The 21,915-nt window shown below is 30.1% G+C and overlaps 1 protein-coding gene across 1 annotated transcript in view; it reads right to left on the reverse strand.

Moving 5' to 3' along the window:
* The window catches only part of Ctf4 (Chromosome transmission fidelity 4), a 74,034-nt gene that overhangs the window by 41,368 nt on the left and 10,751 nt on the right, over positions 1–21,915 (reverse strand). The window contains exons 5-8 of the mRNA XM_067276872.1: positions 16,728–16,825; positions 15,256–15,304; positions 12,031–12,120; positions 4,538–4,644 (exon numbers count right to left, since the gene is read on the reverse strand). Of these exons, the coding sequence (XP_067132973.1) occupies positions 4,538–4,644; positions 12,031–12,120; positions 15,256–15,304; positions 16,728–16,825 (344 nt within the window). The remainder of the gene's footprint in view (positions 1–4,537; positions 4,645–12,030; positions 12,121–15,255; positions 15,305–16,727; positions 16,826–21,915) is intronic.

Raw genomic sequence — 21,915 nt, forward strand, 5'->3', positions numbered from 1 at the left:
CTTTTTATGCACAGCCCTGAAATAGACACTAACCGGGTAATCAATACCCGTCAATACCGTATTCCGAATTGCTACCTTGCTGAGTTAAAAAAATTGACTGATGCATATCTTAAGGCAGGCATCATAGAGGAGAGCCATTCGGAATGGAATTCCCCCATCCATATTGTGAAGAAAACCTCGGGTGAAATCAGGATGACTTTGGACTTACGTAGGATTAATGACATAACGAAACCACAGGTGTTCCCGCTAAGTAGAGTGGACGAAATACTCACGACCTTCCATGGTAGCAAATACTTTTCCGTAATAGACCTCAAATCTGGTTACTTCCAGATCCCGCTTGACCCCAAGGTTAGGCATATATTTGCATTCACTACCCCTTGGTCCAAATATCAATTAACGCGTATCCCACAAGGGGGAAGAACAGCGGTCGGTTCTTTCAATATTGTATGTCACGTCTCCTCGCCCCCTTCATCGGAAACAAATGTTATGTATTTCAGGATGATATCATCCTTTTTTCCCCTTCTCTGGAGGAGCATTTAAAACTTCTTGATCAAGTGATAGGGATCTTACATAAGGCAAATCTGAAGCTCCACCCTACCAAAAGCAAATTTTGTGTTAGAAAAATTGAACACTGTTCGTAACTTGGCTTATTCACGGAGCAGGCAAAACAACTTAAAGAATAGGGAGCGGTGCAATATAAAAAGGAAAGGGCGTGGCTTTAGTGTTGGTGAGAGAGTGTGGCTGTTACGCAAGCACCAGGGTAGGAAGTTCGGAAAATTTTCCCCTAAGTATTCGGGTCCTTTCCGTATTACGAGAATTTTAGGTCCAGTAACCGCAGAGTTGGGTGGTAGTGACGGAAAAAAAAATTGTATTGTGCATTTCGATCGTTTGAAACCATATTATTCATATGCTGTATATAAGGGTCGAAACCATTACCGACCCAACAACAATGATTCCCCGGATATGTCTGATGATGATGGAGGTGATGAGATTGCATTACAGTACAGGAGACAGCCGATGATATCTATCAGGCGACAAGAAGACGATGCATCACCAGAGAATCCCCTTGAATCGGATGACGAGCATCAAGCTGTTCCCGCAAGCGAGGGTCGATACCACCTTCGGAAAAGGAGAGTAGATTACTACAAACTCCATCATGGACTTTGAGCCTTTCCGATGGGGCGTATGTGGCTGTACGCCATATTTTTGTACATATGAATTTTAGATTTAATTAGTTTTAATAATTTTCTCTCCTTCTTAACCCTTCTTTCTAACTTCCTTTGTCCATTGTTCTGGCTTCTGGGAACGCGGGCTTCCCACTCCCCACCCACCAGGGGGTCGTGTGGAACAAAGAATTCGAGTGGAGGACGAGTAAAATCTGGGTCACAAAGAGTCACTTTTTCTCCGGCCGGACACGAGGAAGCACGGACGAGAACAGCGAGCTCGTGAGAGGGAATTCCACGAGGGCCGAATAGAGAGCCGTGAGGTGAGGATCCGGACCGTAGAGTCAAAGACACTGACAAGAAATTATCCTAAAAGATATTTTTTACAACGTTGACGAACCCAGAGACACGCAGAATAAACCACCAGCCGGCATCGGAGTTCAGCGAGAACAAGGGTACCCCACTATCCTATCAATTCTTCTCACTTCCTACTTTTATACTTTTCTATCCTTTTAGGTTTAAGTTAGTTAAGAATCGCGCGGGTTTTATTAGTATTGTCGGGCAAGTAGTTGCCAAGAAGGTAAGCTACTTGGGTTATTGTTACAATCGGACAACAAGAGAAATTGGACTGAGGGAATCCAAAAAGAACTTATTTGTATATATTATTAATCGCGAAATTAAATTCGTTTTAATTGAATTCACGTGTCTGTGTATTCCTATCGCGCTTCCCACTTTACAACTGTATAACATGATAACTGTACACTGTATAACATGATAACTGTACATGATAACATGATAACTGTATAACATGTAGATGAATACAGTATAACAGCATACTGCAGTTATACCGTAGATTATTGGAAATGACATTTCATAATTTTACAGTAAATAGTATTGTGACAATTGCTTGTATAATGATTGAATTTTGCTGTTTCGTTTTTAAGAAAATACATTCTTCAATTATTGTTAAGTACTATTTACAGACATAATATGTAAAAGAGTTTCCTATACAACATTTATTATGTGATATCTTCAACTTACAAATTCTGCTGTTATTCACTATAAATCATAGTCATATCTGGCATCACTGAATGTATTCTCTGATATGCAAACTAGTATGTGTTTTGCATTGAACTGAATCCATTTATAGAAGTGAGTGTCCTTAAACTTTAACTCCTATTTTCTGAGTATGGTAGAACAGTCCTCTAAAACCGAATGTTTGAATTGCTCTACAATGGAGGTCAAGCCCATCTTTGCTTACTAGGAGAAAATCTATTCTACTCAGAATAGAACATTTATTACAGTACCACTTTTTATGTTGAAAAGTGTAAAAAGCAACAATTATTGGAAATAGGGTTATTTCTTTGTGGTTGTGAAGGTAATTTACAGTTCAGTTTAATGAATTCTGGTAACATTTTTGCTTTATTATGTGAAAATTAACATTGTGACAAAGGCATTTTGCCAGGGCAATGGCAAAATTTGTTTTAATGCAAAAATTAATTTTATTGGTGTTTGTTTTAAGGCTAGTTGACTGTATTTAATTTCTTTGAAATAAAAAGGAATAACTAATAAAAAAAAAATCTAAAATCGCACATTATTTTGATAGAACCAAGTTTGACAATTGGTTTCTGGTTCCAAAAATAATAACCAAAACTGGTTAAAAATAATCAATAATTAAACCTGAATTATGAGAACTGGTTTTCAATGCTAGTAAGCACTCTAAAATGCACTTCAATTTATTTATAACTAATTTTTTTTTATAGTATATAAGCTCTTCCAAAACTAAGTTCTTATTAACCTTAAAAATATCAGGCCAGTCCCTAAGTCCATGCACATTTTTATGACCTTGAGAAAAATCTTGTTTTGCTGTTAAAAATGTCAGTCTAATGTGATAATTTTTACACTGAAGTGTTAAATTGAATCTCATTCATATAATACTGTTCAGAATTTGAACATTTCAGTTGTTTATTTTCGTTAAAATGGAAGTAACCGACGAATACAAAAGACATGTTTTATACTTTTTATTTTTAAGTGGTGAGAATGCTACAAATGCAGCCAAAAAAATAAATACTGTACATAATCAAATTGTAATTAGTGCAAGGACTATGCAGAAGTGGTTTGAAAGATTTAGAAACAATGATTTTAGTGTGGAGGATAAGGCTCGTACTGGAAGACTGTTGACTTTGATGATGATGCTCTCTCTGCACTAGTTGAAGCAGAACCATCTTTAACAGTTGATGAAATTGTGGAACGTTTAAATTCATCCCATGGAACTGTTCATAGACACCTACAACAAATCAGAAAAGTTTCAAAGCTAGGAAAATGGATACCACATGAACTGTCAATAGCTAACCGACAACAACGTGTAAACATTTGCACGTCTCTTTTATCCCTGTATTGCTTTATAACCTTTTCTGGTAGGCTGGTTACTGGAGATGAAAAATGGATCCTCTATAATAATGTGACAAGAAAAAGACAATGGATGGATCGCGACAAGCAGCCAAAACCGACTGCAAAAGGTGGGTTGCATCCAAAAAAAATTCTTTTGTCTGTTTGGTGGGATATGTCAGGTGTAATTCACTTTGAGCTGTTAGAACCTAATCAAACAATTACAGCTCAAATGTATTGTGAGCAATTAGAGTGTTTAAATGAAAAATTGAAAAAAAATCGACCGTCATTAGTGAACAGAAAGCAGGTTCTCTTGCAGCATAACAATGCCAGACCACACGCTGCAAAAATAACTGTACAGAAACTTGAAAGCTACAACTGGGAAATTTTACCTCATCCACCATATTCGCCAGATATTGTTCCCAGTGATTATCATCTTTTTCTCAGTTTGCAGAATTTTTTAAAAGGGAAAACTTTTGAGGATGAGAACAATGTAAAAAAAGGCTATTTCTGAATATTTTGATTCAAAGCTGAAATCATTTTACGAAGACGAGATTAAAAAGCTACCATCAAGATGGCAAGAAATTGTACAGAATAATGGTGAATACATTATAGATTGAAATAAAATTTAATTAAAATTTTTTGCTGCTTTTTTGTAGATAGAAATATGCATGAACTTATGGACTGACCTGATATAAACTTGTTTAACAAAATTTTACTTCAGTTGAATAAAAATAAGAATGAAAAAAGTGTTTGATAACAAAATAAGACATTAGACCTAAATATCAGGTGATGGACATTCAAAAGAATACTTTCAAACAATATTGAAATGTAATAAAAATCATCCATGTTACCTATAAAAGTTTTAAAGTGAATAATAATTCATATATAATTAATACTATGTTTATAATTAAATACTTTAAAATTATCATTCTCATTAATCTGCTTGAAAAAAATATTTGCAATTTCATATATTATTCACCTACCTATCTAGGCAAGTAAATGAATTTAGTTCCCAAATAAATACATATCCATCTGTAGAAGCAGCAGCTATTAAATTACCACAAGGTGAAAAAACTACAATAGAGATGAACTATAAAATTAAAAAAAAATATATATATATATATATACATGTAAATCAATATGAGAAAAATATAGTTTACAGTTTTCAATACCATAATTTAGAGTAAATAGAAACACCTTTCTATCTAAATAATTATGTAACTCTAAAAATCATTTACTTATTGTGACATTTTCACAATGCTGGGCTGAAATTTTTTATCATATTTTAACTTAAATAAATATAACTTTTAACACTGAATCTGAAACTGTGATTACTTTTCTCTACAGTGGCATTATTTTTCAAGTGACTTTTACCATAGAAAATGTAAATCATATAAATATAACATATATTTAGAGGGTTGAATGATATACAGTATTACTGATCTCAGTTTATCACAAAAATCAATTCTATTTAAAAATTAAATTGAAGGCAGTCTGTTGAAAAAGGAATTACCATTTATTCACTTTCAATGTTCTGAAATACAAACTTTTGATAACCTATCTTTTATGTAGAATACTTGGCTGTCAAGTATGTATTCTGGACATTGAAAGTAAATAAATGGTGATTCTTTCTTCAACAGACTGTGTCTTCAATTTAATTTTTAAGCTTTAATTGCCATCTGACGAAATTCTACAAATTATTTGAAATGATTCTGTAAAGATTTGTCACCAGGGACAGATGAAAATTGAAATAAAATCTATATTTACCAGTGCTTGCTTCTACAACTCCTAGACAAAAAATTAGAATATTCATCAAACTGAAAGTTTAGTGTACATTTTCTCATGAACAACACAGAGTACAAAACTTTTTTCAACACTACATAAACAGTGCTTATATATATTTATTATATCCATTAATCAGACAAATTAACTCGACATTTTTTTGTTACAAATGGAAATAAAATGACAAAAAAAAAAAATAGAACAACAGTTTGATCATGACAAAAAAATTAGAATATTAGCTAAATGTATGTTAAATATAGGAGATACAACAAAATAAACTTAATATTTTGTGGTGTTGCCATTTGCCATAATTACTGCTCACAATCTGTCAGGCATGGTGCAGATTAATGCTTCACATTCATTTCTGGTGATGTAGTTCCAAATGTGTCAAATACAAGTCACTAGTTCCTCTTTAGAAGTTGGACACTGTTCATTAAGTCGTCGTTTCATTTCAAATTTTCAATGGACTTTAAGTCTGGGGAATTGCTTGGCCAAGGCACAGTTGCAATCTGTTATTCTTGTAATCAATGTATCATTGACTTTGTGATATGAGAGGATGCCTCTGTCTTGTTGAAATAGAAATGTTTCCTCAACTAAATCCTCTGCCGATGGTATCGTAAATGTCTCTAAGATGTCTCAATATGTCTGTGCATTGACACATTCCCGAAAAATGCACAGTTGTTCTACACTGTTAACACTCATGCATCCCCCAGATCATGACGGATGATGCAAACTTCACAGATCTCTTCATACAGTCCTTTCTGAAGGCCTCTTTGATTGTTTTTCATACATGTGGGCCTTAGTCACCACAGGAGAGACAAAACAGGGATTCATCATTGAAGAAAACATTATTCCAGTCATCTTGTCCCCACATGAGCCCCTCTCTGCACAATCTAACATGTGCTTGTTGTTGCTTTATTGTTAGAGATAGCTTTGTCTTGGAAACATGGCAGTTGAATTGCAAGTCATGCAACCTTTGGCATGTGGTTTGGCTACTAACATTTACTCCAACTGCTCTCCATTGTGCATGCAAGTGTTTAATACTTTTAAGGCAGTTTTGCACAACAATCCTTCTCAAGTTTCTCTCATCCCTCGTAGTTGTTGCTTGTTTACTTCCACACTTCTGGCATTTATTAGTTAAAACTTGAACATGGTTTTGTTGTTTCATTACTCTAGAGACTGTTGGCTGCAAGCATTTTACATAATTCGCAATTTCTTTTTGTGTTCTTTCTGCTTTGTGCAAGAGCTATGATAATATCTTTAATTCTGTCACCGATGTCACACTTATGCCCTAAGTTGTACTGTTATACTGCTCTGCCCAGCAATATGGAAATTTGCATTAAAATCTAGTGTTTTATGGCTGTTTGTCTGGCTGTTTTTGCTAATATTCTAATTATGTGTCATGGTCAAACTGTTATTCTATTTTTTGTCATTTCCTTTCTATTTGTAACAATAAAAATGCTTGAGTTAATTTGTATGATTAATGAATATAATAAATATATAGGTATACCTCAAGTTATGTCGTTTCAAGTTAAGTCGTTCTCGATTATATGTTGTTTGTCAAAAAAAATATATGAAAAAATAAAAATCAAGTTTAAGTAATTTTATTTGACTTTATGTCTGTCCGCCACAAATACTGAAGTCATAATATCACCAGAAAAGTGTTAGAAGCACATAAAATCATGTTACTATACAATAAATAAGAATAAAAGTATATAAAATCATATTAAAATACATACATTTACAGTAAATGTTAATACTGTACATCATAAATCCTAGAAAACGAAATATGAAAACATCTGTAACTCTGTGTTGTTGTCTTATTTAGCAGTCTTTATTGGTAAATTTAACATAGATTTGTTTATTTTCTACTACTGCAAAATAATTTTTATAACTATTTGTTATTTAACCTTACAAAATCATTTTATAATGTCAAACCACATTAACAAATAAAGAGTCTGCGATGTACTGTAAACATCACCAAATTGTAAACATGTACATTTACAAGTATGTACATACTGTACATGTATTTGTAAATTTAGATAAATTTTAGTTTTCAATATAGTACAGAAAAAAAGTAATTTGTTTGTAAGCTTAAAATAGATTCTTATTAACCATTTACTATTAAAAATGCATTTATAAATAAATTACAGAACTGGGAATGGTTATTTGTGGTTTAGCCTAGTGCAAAGTCGAATACAAGTAAATTCGACTTAAGTCGCCTCTCCTGAAACAATTACCAATGCAAGGTGAGGTATGCCTGTACATAAGCACTGTTTATATAGTGTCAACAAAACGTTTTGTACTCTGTGTTGTTCATGAGAAAATGTACACTAAACTTTTAATTAGGTGAATATTCTAATTTTTTGTCTAGGAGTTATAGTAGATAAAAGCTCTACTGTCCCCAAATGGTAAGGAAGGAAGGAAAAAAGACATCTGTGGCATTGCAAATTCCAATATGTAAATTTGTGTTTTTAATTGGATATTTTTTCTTTGCTTTAAGAGAAGTTTTAATTTTGAAAGCCAAGTAGCCTACAATGAAAGGTCAGTTGTCAAAAGTTTGTATTCTAAAACATTGAAAGTGAATAAATGGCGATTCCTTTTTCGGAAGACTGTCTTCAATTTAATTTTTAAACTTAATCTCAATCCAATGAAATTCTACAATCAATTCTATATCAAATTTATTGCTCTATAAAGTTAGGTAAAAATTTTGAATTAAAATAATATGACTTCTAATCTAAACCGAATGTTCATATATAATTAATTGAGGCCTCCTGTCCCTAAACATTTCATATCTGGTCTCAACTTTCATCTATCTAACTCCATTTTCAAGATCAATGAAGGATAAACAGTCAGACAACAGTGGGAATGCATAAGTCTGCAATTTTTAAATTGCAGAACAGCAATGTTAAAAATGTTAAAGATGTAACCTCATAAGTTGTCTTAAAAATCAATCTTATTCTCCTTAACAACTTCAGTAAATGAAATATATGAAGAAACCAAATTCCTTGTTTCTTCTTTTTCTTGATGTTTCTTTTCACTCCTACGCTTGGGTAGAATACCCCACCAGCAGCTGAGTGGATAAAACTGTTGATCATGGGTTTGTGCCTAGTGAATGGGCTGGCCATGTGGAATTTACTGCTTTATTTGCATTAGTAACATCTAAATAAAGACCAGTTTGCATTAGAAAGTTCTCTCAGGAGGCATCCCCTCTCAGCAGATTGCTCATGTGTTGCTGTAAACAAATAAACAAACAAAATGGAGTAAAATGAAACAGAGAAAGTCATGTTTGTTTCTATTTTATAACTAGGGGCAAAAGGAAATGTTTTCTCTTTGCAAAAAATGTCTATCAGGTACTTAGAACTAATATTATGTTCATTACAAACATATAGAAAGAAAAAATGAGCTTTTACAAAATCTTCTCAAGTCACTAAGGTCATCAAGAAAACTTATTGTGTTTTTGAAGTATGAAGAGCTCATAATATGGCATACAGTTTCCTAACAACATTCTCATACATAAAATAAAATTCCTCACGTCTGAAAATCTCATCTGTGATGTTCTGTAGAAGAGCACCATATATCCACCATCTTCAATTTGTCAGACTGGCAAAATAGACTTGTTAACTCTGGCAACATAATCTGCTGGAGTCCCTTTTTCTTTCCACATATGTTCACTATAGAGAAGTCACTAAATTTAAGAGAAGTCTCCTCACTGAAATAAATTAAGATCACTATGGAAACATACAAATAGATCTATTTAGTTACTTCCGAACTAAGTCTTCAGCTATTTCAAATTTTAAACCATTAGTATTAAAAAAAGTTGAATGGATGAAGAAAAACATTTTTTATGCTTTATTCACTCCATGAATTTAAAATCATTACATCACAAAACAAATAAAATGATTATAAAAAAAATCATTCAGAATATGAGTGATTTCAATAAAAATTTAATGTAATGATACTAAGATAATACTCTAACACAAGTTTAATAACATAAGTCTTATAACATGACACTTATAAACAAAGTTTGTGAAACACCAAAAGCATGAAAACAAGATTGACATCTAAAACAGTTTTGCCAGCCTAACAAAACAGTTCCATACTTTGAAAATAATGTCTAAAGAGATAGAACTGAGAAATTTCTGATTTGTTGGCTAGTTTCTTTGTGAGAGACAAATAAAACTTTCTTGAAGTTTTGTTTCTATCTACCCCAAACTTTAGGATTTACTAAGTATTAAATTTAATTATAAACCCAACAAAAATGCATATTTTAGTATTACTATCCTGTAGACATTCAAAGAATGACTTCTGATGGGAACCGGAAGTCATGTTATTTCAATTCAAAAACTTTCTCCTGAAAGGAGTTACATAGATGACTGGCACGACTCAATTGCTAAAGTTTTCCTTTGGCAATCGAGTATGATGTACAGGGGCAAGACACTGCTAATTTGAAAATGGAGAGCGTATATTTTAAACTAAATAAATTAAAAAATATGATTAAAAATTGCAGCCCAGCATTGTGACAATGTTTTTATATAATAATTTATATTTTCTAATATATTATGTAAAATATTATTAAAACTATATTATATATACAGTCAAACCTGTTTTTATGTGCTCTTTTTATGTGCGATTTTTATTTGTGCGATTTTTTTAATGCGAATTTTTAATTTGTGCGGTATAGTTGGCGACTAGTCTCGTGTGATTCGTCATGTCTTACGTTGACTTATTATAGCTAAATAAACTTATTATAGCATAAATGCACTTATTATAGTAATATTATTGCATGAATATGCAAAAAATGAAATAATTTACTTTTTAAGTCAACAAAACACCACCTGGACAAAAATATGTAAAACAGACGATAGACCAGACGATGCAGTCAAGTGCTGACATCTGTTGTCAATAAATTCTATTTCGTACAGTTTTGAGTTATTTTCTATGTGAGACTTTTTTTATGCAGTCCCTGTTGACCGCATAAAAAAAATATTTTTTAATTGTGTCGCGAAAACTATTATTTACAGCCATTCGTGAAGTTTCGTGAGATTTTTTTTATGCGTTTTTTTTAATGCGGTCCCTATCCCCCGCATAAAAACAGGTTTGACTGTATTATTTTAAACTAATTAAATAATTAGAGTAAAGCATCAATTATCCAACTCAATTGAAGACTGAGGTTGGTTGAATAACTGAAAAGTATGAAAAAATACATTATTAGTACAGTGTATTAGTATATCCCATGTAATAAGCATATTAGTATATTGCTATTAACCTACTTCGCGTTGAATTTTCATCGATGTTAAGCCTAACAAATTTTTTAAAAATAATAATCATCTGGTATACTGGCACAATGAAGTGACGCTTAATCAACACTGGGCGAGTTTTCCATCTTTATTTAGTTAGGCACAGTTTTTTGATATTAACAGTAATAGTCTAATACTAAATAGGTGTAAATAAATATTATAGTCTAATACCAAATAAGTGTAAATAAATATTATAGTCTAATACTAAATAAGTGTAAATAAATACAGTCAAACCTGTTTTTATGCGGGGGATAGGGACCGCATTAAAAAAAAAAACGCATAAAAAAAATCTCACGAAATTTCACGAATGGCTGTAAATAATAGTTTTCGCAACACAATTAAAAAATATTTTTTTTTTATGCGGTCAACAGGGACCGCATAAAAAAAGTCTCACATAAAAAATAACTCAAAACCGTACGAAATAGAATTTATTGACAACAGATGTCAGCACTTGACTGCATCGTCTGGTCTATCGTCTGTTTTACATATTTTTGTCCAGGTGGTGTTTTGTTGACTTAAAAAGTAAATTATTTCATTTTTCGCATATTCATGCAATAATATTACTATAATAATGCATTTATGCTATAATAAGTTTATTTAGCTATAATAAGTCAACGTGAGACATGACGAATCGCACGAGACTAGTCGCCAACTATACCGCACAAATAAAAAATCGCACAAAAAAAAACCGCACAAATTAAAAATTCGCATTAAAAAAATTGCACAAATAAAAATCGCACATAAAAAGAGCGCATAAAAACAGGTTTGACTGTATTAACTAACTAAATAAAGATGGAAAACTCGCCCAGTGTTGATTAAGCGTCACTTCATTGTGCCAGTATACCAAATACAAATAATAACACGGTTTCGATAGTACCAAAAAATAAATTATTTCTTTATTTTGCACAAAATAAATACAGAAATAAAGAAAAAACAGAAAATTAAGCCTGGTTTAAATCCTAGCCTCCCTTTCATGGTTGAGCCAGTGTTTCCAGCTAAAACACGCAAAAATTTAACAGAAATAATATTAAAGTAGCCAAGACACAACCAAATATTGTAGCGCCACATCACTAGCGGACATTTGAATTTGCCGACTAGAACGCAGTCGGTTAACTGATGTGACGGTTGATCGGGGGTTGGATAATCGATGCTCTACTGTATTTGTATTTAAATATTTATATCTTCTTATTCTAAAGTTAATAACATTTGAAAAACATTCAAGATTAATTGCTGTATTATATAATTTGTATAAAATAAAAAACTCAAAGAAGGGTAAACAACAATCAGTTAATATTATTTCGTCATAAAAGCCTTTGTTCCAATAATAAAATTATAAATAGAAATAAAATTATAAAATGATAATATTCTTATTTCAATTATTAAATGCTAAGTACCTCTGATGTTTCACATTTAAGTGACATCATCAAATCCCATGTTTCTCTTTGATAAAGATGAATTTCTTTATCCACTGGCACAGCTAGAAACTAAAGTATAATTAAAAATTAGAAATTATTTTTGCAACTTACATAATATTCTTTTAAAATATGTTACATATTCTATAGTAATTGATCTTTACATAAATATATTTAGAAAACCTTAAATAACAGAAATATTTATTTACACTTATTTAGTATTAGACTGTTACCGTTAATATCAAAACACTGTGTCAAACTATTTTTAACTGCTGTAGTGCATTTTTATACTACATTATATTTATCATTTTGTATTATATATTTGTCTAATGTCAATTCTAAAATAAATAAATAAATAAAATGAAATCTGGGAAAAAAACAACTCTTATATCTTCAGGATAGTGACTCAAATTTCAAAAATGTAATACAGTGGAACCTTGGTATACATCTGCTTTAGAATACGTCTTGCTTGGATGAAACAAATTTTTCTCAGTATACGACTTTTGTTCGGTATACGACTTAATTCAATTATATGCGCCATCTATGAACAAGTAGCACTATCGGTGTACTACACCAGACTAGATGTTCGCGATGCCACAGTTTATAACTTTGTTAAATTTCTTCTGATTTTAATTTGTAAGTAAAATTTTATTGTTTTTATTAATCATGAATTGCAAAAAGGCAAATGAAAAGCAACAGAAAACTAAAAAAATGACTAGAATCACAATGGAATGAAAAAAGAGATTGTTGAGAAATATGAAGGTGGCATGGATGTTCCAGATTTAACTGTTGCATACTGTATTCCGAGAACGACGATATCGACAATCGTGAAAAATAGACATTATTAAATCTGCTAACATTGCAAAAGGGGTTTAATCAATTTCTAAACAGATTATTAGTATTAAGGAGAGTTTGATTTGATTTGATTTGATTTTGATTTAATGATTTAAATAATATAATACAATATACTATAACTTTAAAAATCTATAATAAAATTTATTTTTTTATTAATGTGCTCAGTGTTTAAATTATTTTACAACCCCATTAATATACCATATCAAGAGGTTTTTTTTTTTTTTTTTTTTTTACATGAGAACGGATTAATCATTTTTACATTACTTCTTATGGGAAAGGTTGGTTTGGTATACATCCTATTTGGTATAAGTCCAAATGTCAAGAATGGATTAAGGTCATATACCGAGGTTCCACTGTATTTGCAAAATTCTAAAATTTTTCAAAAAATTTTCTTTTCCAATTTTTTCAAATATAAATAATAAAATTTCTTTTCAATATTTTCAGAAAATAACTTTGTGGGAAAATATTTGTTATTTTCCCACAAAGTCCATCAGGAGAATATATTTCAAATTTGCCAACATATGTATGAATTGGCAATCTTAAACATAATGTTTCTTTTTTTTATTTTTATCATTATATTTCATTTCTTTTATTTAATTACTGTATTATCTAAATATAACTTGATACCCAATTTTGAAACCCTACTATTTGAAAACAAATTAGGACCTGAATATAAGTAATTTAGCATTTAGCATTAGTCTTATTTGCATACAGAAAATTAGAATTTGCATTAAAAAAAAAAAAAAATTGAAAAGTCATTAAAACAATATTTTATTACTTTCATCTTCATTTTTTTTTATAAGAACTTTTATCGTTATTATTCCTGTTTCCTATTTCATTAATATCATGCTCTTTTGTCTCCTTGAACGATATATTATCTTCTATCCAAGTTGGTTAACACAACATTTCTTGAAGCAATTTAGAATTGTGTCTTTGCCAGAACTTCTCTGGTTTCCTTGATTCTAATAGCAGTTAATTGATCAAAGGCTTCTGTAATTTACCAGATGGTGTTAACTTGTACTATCCTTCTAGAAGCCACTCTAAGTATTGTGTATACATCATGTCTTTAAATGGCTTATTGACTGAACATTGAGTAACTTAACTTAAGAACTTAAGAAAAACTTTATTTTATCTGTGAGATGTCCTTGAAAAGCATCCATCCATTATAAGCATAGCTGTACACTTCAGAAGGGCACATGGATGACAAGTCTTCACTGAATTCAACCAGTCTAGTACAGGTCAATCATGTGTGATGTTGGGATGCAATGAACAACCATCCCTGTTGGAATATCTTTGTGCAATATTTATGTTTCAATACCGTAAAGAATGGTATTTTCTTCGATTTCCTGTGACTGTTACTCTTAACTTTTCAAATAAAGCCTGGAGAAGTGTTGACAAAGACGCAATTATAAATTTCTTCAAGAAATGTTTTGTTAACCAACGATTCAGATAGAACAGAAGATAATATACTGTCCACGAGACAGAAGAACTTGACATTAATGAAATAAAAAATAGGAATAATGACAATAAACGTTCTTATGAAAAAAAAGAAGAATGAAGAAGATGAAAGTGATAAAATATTGTTTCAATGACTTTCCAAATTTATTTATTTATTTTTATTTATTTTTTTTTAAATGAAAATTGCTAATTTTCTGTATGTAAATAAGACTAATATTAAAAGAGCATCTTATTTATATTTAGGTCCTACATTTTTTTCAAAGAATAGGGTTCCAAAACTTGGGATTTTATTTTATATTTGGGACAATACAGTAATTAGTAAACAAAAAAAAAAAAATGAAATAATGTTAAAAAAAGTGTAAAAATAAATAAATACAATTTATCATTTTTATTTTATGACTAATTTCGTTTGTCCAGTAATAATAATAAAATTAAGTCAGAAAATAATTCTATTATTAACATTAAGATTATTTTCTATTTAATTTTGTTCAAAATGTTGTAATCTTTTAAACAAAATTTTATCAGAAGTTGTCATTTCTCAAGAACATGTGAAGAGATAATTGTTAGTCCTGTGGGCTAATTATCTGCCTTGACCAATCAAGTAACGTGAATCAACTTTAATTCAAGATTTAAAATTAAAATCTGCATATAATCCGCCTCATCACATAACCCAAATCTCCTTTCAAATTAGCTTTCAAATACAGATAATCTGCAGGTTATCCATAGAAACTGTAGTATATTATTTATGTAACTTATATTTATGCAGTATTCTTTATTTTTAAAAACAACAACATATCAAAATTTAAATAATTTCTAAATATCTGTATAGTTTGATAAAAACACATTTAAACTTATTCAAAGTTATTTAAGGTATAAAATCAAATCACTTCTTACTTTTCCTTTATTAGGATGCCAACAAAGACGACATAAAGTTTTAGATAAACTGAAATTAAAACAAGTGAATTTAAATTCACATTTTAAATGAAAAAGAACTTTTATATCATTAAAAGAGTAAATTTATATAACACATTAAAATTCAGTATCAATTAAGGTAAATTTACAATATGAGGTAGAAGCAAAAATTATTAACAAAAAGATTACAATTTATTAAAGATAAGTACAAGCAAATTTCATAATTTATAGAAACCCAAAAACATTTTTATTATGTATTATGTTTGAATATACTTTCATACAAATTTTAATATAATATAGAGAACTAATAATTGATTAATAATTAAAATTTTTTAATATAGCTTCTAAATGTTTTGTACTACAATACTGTATAATACAGCATAAATGTTATAAGCTGAATCACTTTATTTAATAATTGTCATAAATAATTATTAATAATTAAAAGTATTAATTCAAATATACAAGGGTCATTCTAAAAGAAAAGAATGTTTTGATTTGGAGAGCTGCACAGTTCTCCCCCCACCCCCCACCACATCATGGACCTTCTCATTTTTTTCGTGCCAGTCTGATGCTAACAGCAAGCCACAACAATCATTTACTGTTTATAGTGTGACTTTGAAATGTGTGACAAAATTAAAGATTCCGCCAAGTGTGAAATTCGTAGTGTAATATGCTTTTTGAATGCAAAAAAAGTCCACTCTATCGAAATTTACAGACAGATAACTGAGATTTTCTGTCTGTAAATTTTCACCGACTACACCACGCCATTCATGACAAATGGTGGGGATTGTTGTCCAGAGGCATTGCGCTTCTTCAGCATAATGCATGTCCGCATGCTGCTGCGTTGACGAAGAACTTGCTTTAGCAGTTTAAGTGAGAAGTTTTCTCCTTATAGCCCAGACTTGTCTCTGAGTGATTACCTCCTTTTCCCAAAATTGAAGGATTTTTTTGGCTAGGAATCACTATGGAAGTGGCAATAAACTGAAAAAGGCCTGAAACTGGTTCAAGAACTTGGCAGTAACTGAGTGCGCAGAAGGCATAGAAAAGCTGGTGATACTCTAAGACAAATGTTTAAATTTGTATGGTGACTACATAGAAAAATAGTTAAGCTATCATATGTGTTGTAAAATAAGTATTGTTTCATTATCTTAAATAAAAATATCTAGAGAAACGTTCTTTACTTTTAGAATGACTATCATATATTAATAATTGTCATCAATAGAATAAAAAACTGGAGAATAATATTATCAACACCATAATATTATATAAAAATAACTAGTTTTTTATATCACAAGGAACATCATAGTTTTTTTTATTATGAATATAAGGTAACAATAGGTGTTACAGCATAATATTACAAAGTTATTAGCGTTAACACTACTAATGTGCTTTCAATGAAGATATTATCAATACTTCAATTAACTGTTGGAAATACAAATTTGTAATTAACTTACCAGAAGTCATTAGATTTTGGTAATAAATTCATTACTTTTACACGAGTTTGATCTGACAATCTCCAAACACATACTGAACCATCACAACTGGATGAAGCCTAATAAAATAACATTAAATTTTAAAATTTTCAAATAAAAGTTAAATAAATACTTTTTTTAATGTAACAAGCATTCAAATTTACATGTAAAATATAAAAAAATATCATATTACAAAATAAAATTTACAATCATCAATTTTAAACTATTTCTATATAATAATTAAAAATTGTCAATAAGAAAATTTAGAAAACAAATTACTTAAAACAACATTGCCAGTAGTTATCTTAATTTGATTTAAACAATTTAGAACAATATAATAAATTTATAGTTTTGCTATAGAAATATACTAAATGTAATGAAATCATGAATCTAATGCTATCAATTAAAATTATCAAACTTATCACCAATTGCCAGACAAGACTGACTCAGTTAACAGAGTATTGGCTATTTTCTTTAAAATTGCTAGTTCAATCCTATCATTTGTCAATTTCCACCTTTAATGATTGATAAAAATTATATTTAGATCTAAACACAATACAAATTACATTTCATGTTGTGCTTGGAATATTTTTAAATGTTTTCTTCATTATTTAAATACTGAATTAAATTTTTGCTTTTTTAGAAGCAATTATTTATAATAAAGTTTTGTTGGTCAAATTTTACCTAGATGCACCATCATGGCTGTGGTTGTGACTGTTCATGCTCCCAGCTGACTCCTCCCAGAGGGGAGCTGCTGGCAGGCTGCTGAGTGTATAACATCACTAGTAATTGATTCAAGATAGTTCTTGAACATATGTATCAATAACTAGTGATGTTATACATTCAGTGGCCTGTGGCGGCTCCCCTCCAGGAGGAGTCAGCTGGGAGCACGAACAGTTGCAACCGCCACCATGATGGTGCATATAGGTAAAATTTACCATTTTGTTTGTTAGTAATCTAGACTATTATTAATGGAGTTAGATGGTTCAGATCTTGGTATTAATGAGGAATTGCTGTTACTAAGTTTTTCAAGAAATAACAGAAAAATATAAAGAATACTTTAACAAATTTTTATTTGTCAGACAATAATGATCTAAATTTTGAACTTTACAGAAATTTTTAACTTCTATTACACTTTTTACACATGAAGAGTGTTAATTTTGATGCACGTTATTTAGTAAATTTGTATAAAATCAATCAAATCATATGTTCTAAATCATGATATCTTCATATTGCTAGCATAGATCTATTATTTACATATGTTATTAAAAATTTATATTGTCCTCTAAGGCCATCAAATATACAACATAAAAATTTGAATTGGGTGTTAAAATACACAAAACCATGTGAAAAAACAGATTTAATTATTCTTCAAGTAATTTTGCTTGTGACATTGCAAGCTTCTTCAGGAACATCAAGAATGCAACAAAGCTTTTTAAAATTTAAAGAAATATTCTTTTTTACAGAGGTAACAGATGGCAATAACAGAAAATAACAGCTACAATTCAGAAAATTATAACATTTAACATTTTGTTTTTAGTTACTTTAAATTGTCATATACATAAATTTGACTTTTATATGAATTTAAAAAGTCACTTAACTAATTGAAAATATGTAAATTAAAATGTAAAAAGAAAATTTATAATCTAATACATTTAAAAAAATAAAGGAATAGTATTTAAATGAAAAATTTAACTTTATTTAAAAAATTATAACATTATATAAATTGTTTAAATTTATTTTAACATTTCATTTTGTTTTTTGTTTCAATAATAAATTAATTACAATTGACACCTGTTACTTTAAAGTGTCAATTAGTACTTTATAGGTTGACATTTGGACTTAATAATAACTTTAATTCAAGGCTTTTTCTCAAAAAAGCTTTATATACTCTTTTTTAAATGATGAACACTTATCTTGCAGTTTCTGTTTTAGTTTATCACTTGTTGATTTTCATTTTGTCATATTTTTTTTTTTTTTTTCAATATTGTACAGAAACTCAATTGGGAGAATTTGCAGGCCATGAAAGAACATTTATCTTATTTAACATCTTCAGCTAAGTCTTTTTTAAATATTACATCATCACCACTAAATAAATCTTCAATGAGTATACTACCCATTTGGTGGTAGTGATGTAATAGTTCTAAGAGTGTTAATACATACTTGCATTCAATGTTGATCATAAAAAAGTTATCCAACACCTCTTGCTGATAAACATTTCTGTGACAATGCTCAAAGTGTCCCCTATGTTTCTGCACCACAGGACATTGTGTTGATGATGATTAAGTTGTCAGGTCTGACACCACTGTGTCTTTGAGGACAGACACAGAAACCTTGATGGCCTTTAAGTCCGTTTTTATGCAAGCAGTTGTGTGTGTAGGTGCTCAGACTCAGGATGGAGAAGGTTTGAGAGACAACCGGTGAAAAAAGTGCACTCAACTAAGATTAACATTAACGAATACCCATTTATTAAATAAGTATACTACATCTATGTACAAGAGTTCATAAGGCTTTATAAGATGTCTACAAAGTAGCTATTGTCATTAATATCACAAAGGAGAGAGTTCACAATTGTTCACAGGTAGATAAATACCTTGCGAAAATCGAGGAGGTCGATTTTTTCGTTAAATCAGAAAATCAACAAATTGATAAAGCTACCACCAACCAAAGCCGAAATTATCGCGCTGGAAATGGCTATATTAATTATAAATCTTACAAGATAATTTTCAACAAACTGATGATTTGGAGGATTGTTCATTCATGATCAGGATTGTTCAATGAGTCAAATTGGAGCATTGATAGCAATCGAGTACGATTAATAGGATAACTTGTTAGAATCAGCAGGATGGGTGATGTATCTGAGATGAGTGACAAACTTTGAAGATGAACAAACTCTCAATGCAGATGAATTCTCATATCGTGATTGGATATTTCCTTTTATTTGGGGATCCTCCCCTCTCTTCTCCTGCCCATTTTTGGTAATGTTGATTTCTCCATCCAATAGTGATTTTTGTTGTTAGCTTCCTGGTGACACATTCAATTAGTTACCAGGGAAAGAAAGTGACTCCAGTGAAAGATACAATTATATCCTCTGACAATTAAATATTTTTTCACTGGGAAAATTTTACCACAAATAAATTTCAGAAAAATTTTAATTTTTCACCCACAAATTTTTTGTAAAGTCCAGGCTCTCACATTTCTATACCATCACACTTACTGGATACTTAGCAGATTTTTTAGAAGCTAGGACTGTATGGTTTACAAGCTTGTTATCAAATGCATTCCATTATTGCCAAATGAAACACATTTTATATTATCACTGAAGACTATTTTCTTCCAATCTTATATACTCCAACTTTCCCTTTCTTTAGCACAAAGGAAATGTCGTTTTTTCTGAAGGTTATTTAATGTAAGCTTGGAATTTGTGATTCATATCCTGTATTTTGTAAACATTGCTATGTTGTTAACTAGAAACATTCATATCTGTTACTGACCACTTTCTTTGCAGTTCTGATATAGAATCGAAGTTCTTCAAAACTGCTTTCAGCATTTGCAGTCTCTTTCAGTAACACATCTTTTTCTTCCACAGTTTCTTCTTTTTGAAAGAAGCAGTACACCTTATTTAACTCCAGTATTATATTTAATCAACCAAAAATGTTTTAGACCCACTTCCATAGGCTGCCTTCAGTTGAAACATCAAACTTAAACAATTTCTTCTTTTTGATTTTGAAGTGCCTTTTGTTTGTATTCTCTTTGAGTATTACTATTACTATACATTGTGAAATCTTTACTATTTTATCAATTTCAGCAAGAGTTTTACCTTCATTCTGTAGTGCAACTAACTGGTTTTTCATATCTAGCAAAATGTTTTTTGATTTATTCATATTTACAACCTCTATTATTTAGAACAAAATACACTTTATTTAAGTGAGCATCATGTGACATATAGAAATTAGCATATTTCCCTCCCTTTATTCATAAATGTCATAGAAACTAACACAATTTCTGTAATGTTATACTTTTTTGAACTGTAGTTATAATAAATAAGAGACAAAGTGACAAATTATTATATAAAAGTACATAAATATAAATAAAAATAAATAATAACAACACAAACAATAAAATTAATTTATAAAGTGCTGCATGTCTGGCCATGCCTAGTGTATAAAAATGCTTGCAAATATGCAGCCAACATTCTGGAAAGGTTAAAATGGGAGAATTCATTGGCTGCAATCTATAAATAAAGAAAGACTCCCAGAAAAACATTCTATTCTCATCTCTAGTGAAAAGTAAACATTACACATCATTCCAGACAGGCATATAGCTCAAGAAGTGTAAGCCTGGTAAGCTCAGTTTTGGATTGATCAATGCTTTGTTTCTCCAAACATGTCCCAAGCATTCTATCAACAGTACTGGCTCCCATATAGTGTGTTCTTTAATTGTTTGATAGGTGCCTGAAAGAAACTGTATAGATCCTGAATTTTGTATGTGTAAGGAGGTGATTCCAATCATTGGAAAGGATATGCAGTGAGGGACAGGATATATGGAAAAAACAATAATACTAGAAAACTTTAAAGAAAGATTTCTGTTTCATTTATCAGTAATAATAAATGAAATAGAAATCTTAGTAAAGTTTTCTGGATGTGACACATATAATGATACATATGTATCACCTTCAGAAAACTGTATCGGCTGACAAAAGATTTTCATAAGATACATAAACTAATGTTACTTTTCTATAAGTTAAAAAGCTTTAATAATTTTTTCTGGAGACATGTACCACATGACATTCCATAAATGGGATTAAGATAGGTAATGTGGACCAATGCTAGCTTGGATAACTGAAAACTTGGATAAAATAGCCATGATAATTTCAGAATAAAAATTACAAATATAAAAAATTTATATGGCCATTTTTAAGCCTCTTTTTACACCTTTATAAAGTTAATCATATATATAAACATTTTTTTCATCATTTATTATACAGCTAATAAATAAAATAGTCTTAATAATAAAAATGTGTATTTTTCCAAAAATATTTTACTATTTCCATTGAAATTTATACATAAAAATTATTTTATTTAACGGCAGCTCAAAACAAAATTTTCAGAGAATTCTAAATTCTTCTTAGAAATCCTTTATGTCCCCAAAATGTTAAAATGAAATTACT

This window comes from Centruroides vittatus, unplaced genomic scaffold (assembly GCF_030686945.1).
Source record: "Centruroides vittatus isolate TY-2023 unplaced genomic scaffold, ASM3068694v2 contig_717, whole genome shotgun sequence".
NCBI lineage: Eukaryota > Metazoa > Arthropoda > Arachnida > Scorpiones > Buthidae > Centruroides > Centruroides vittatus.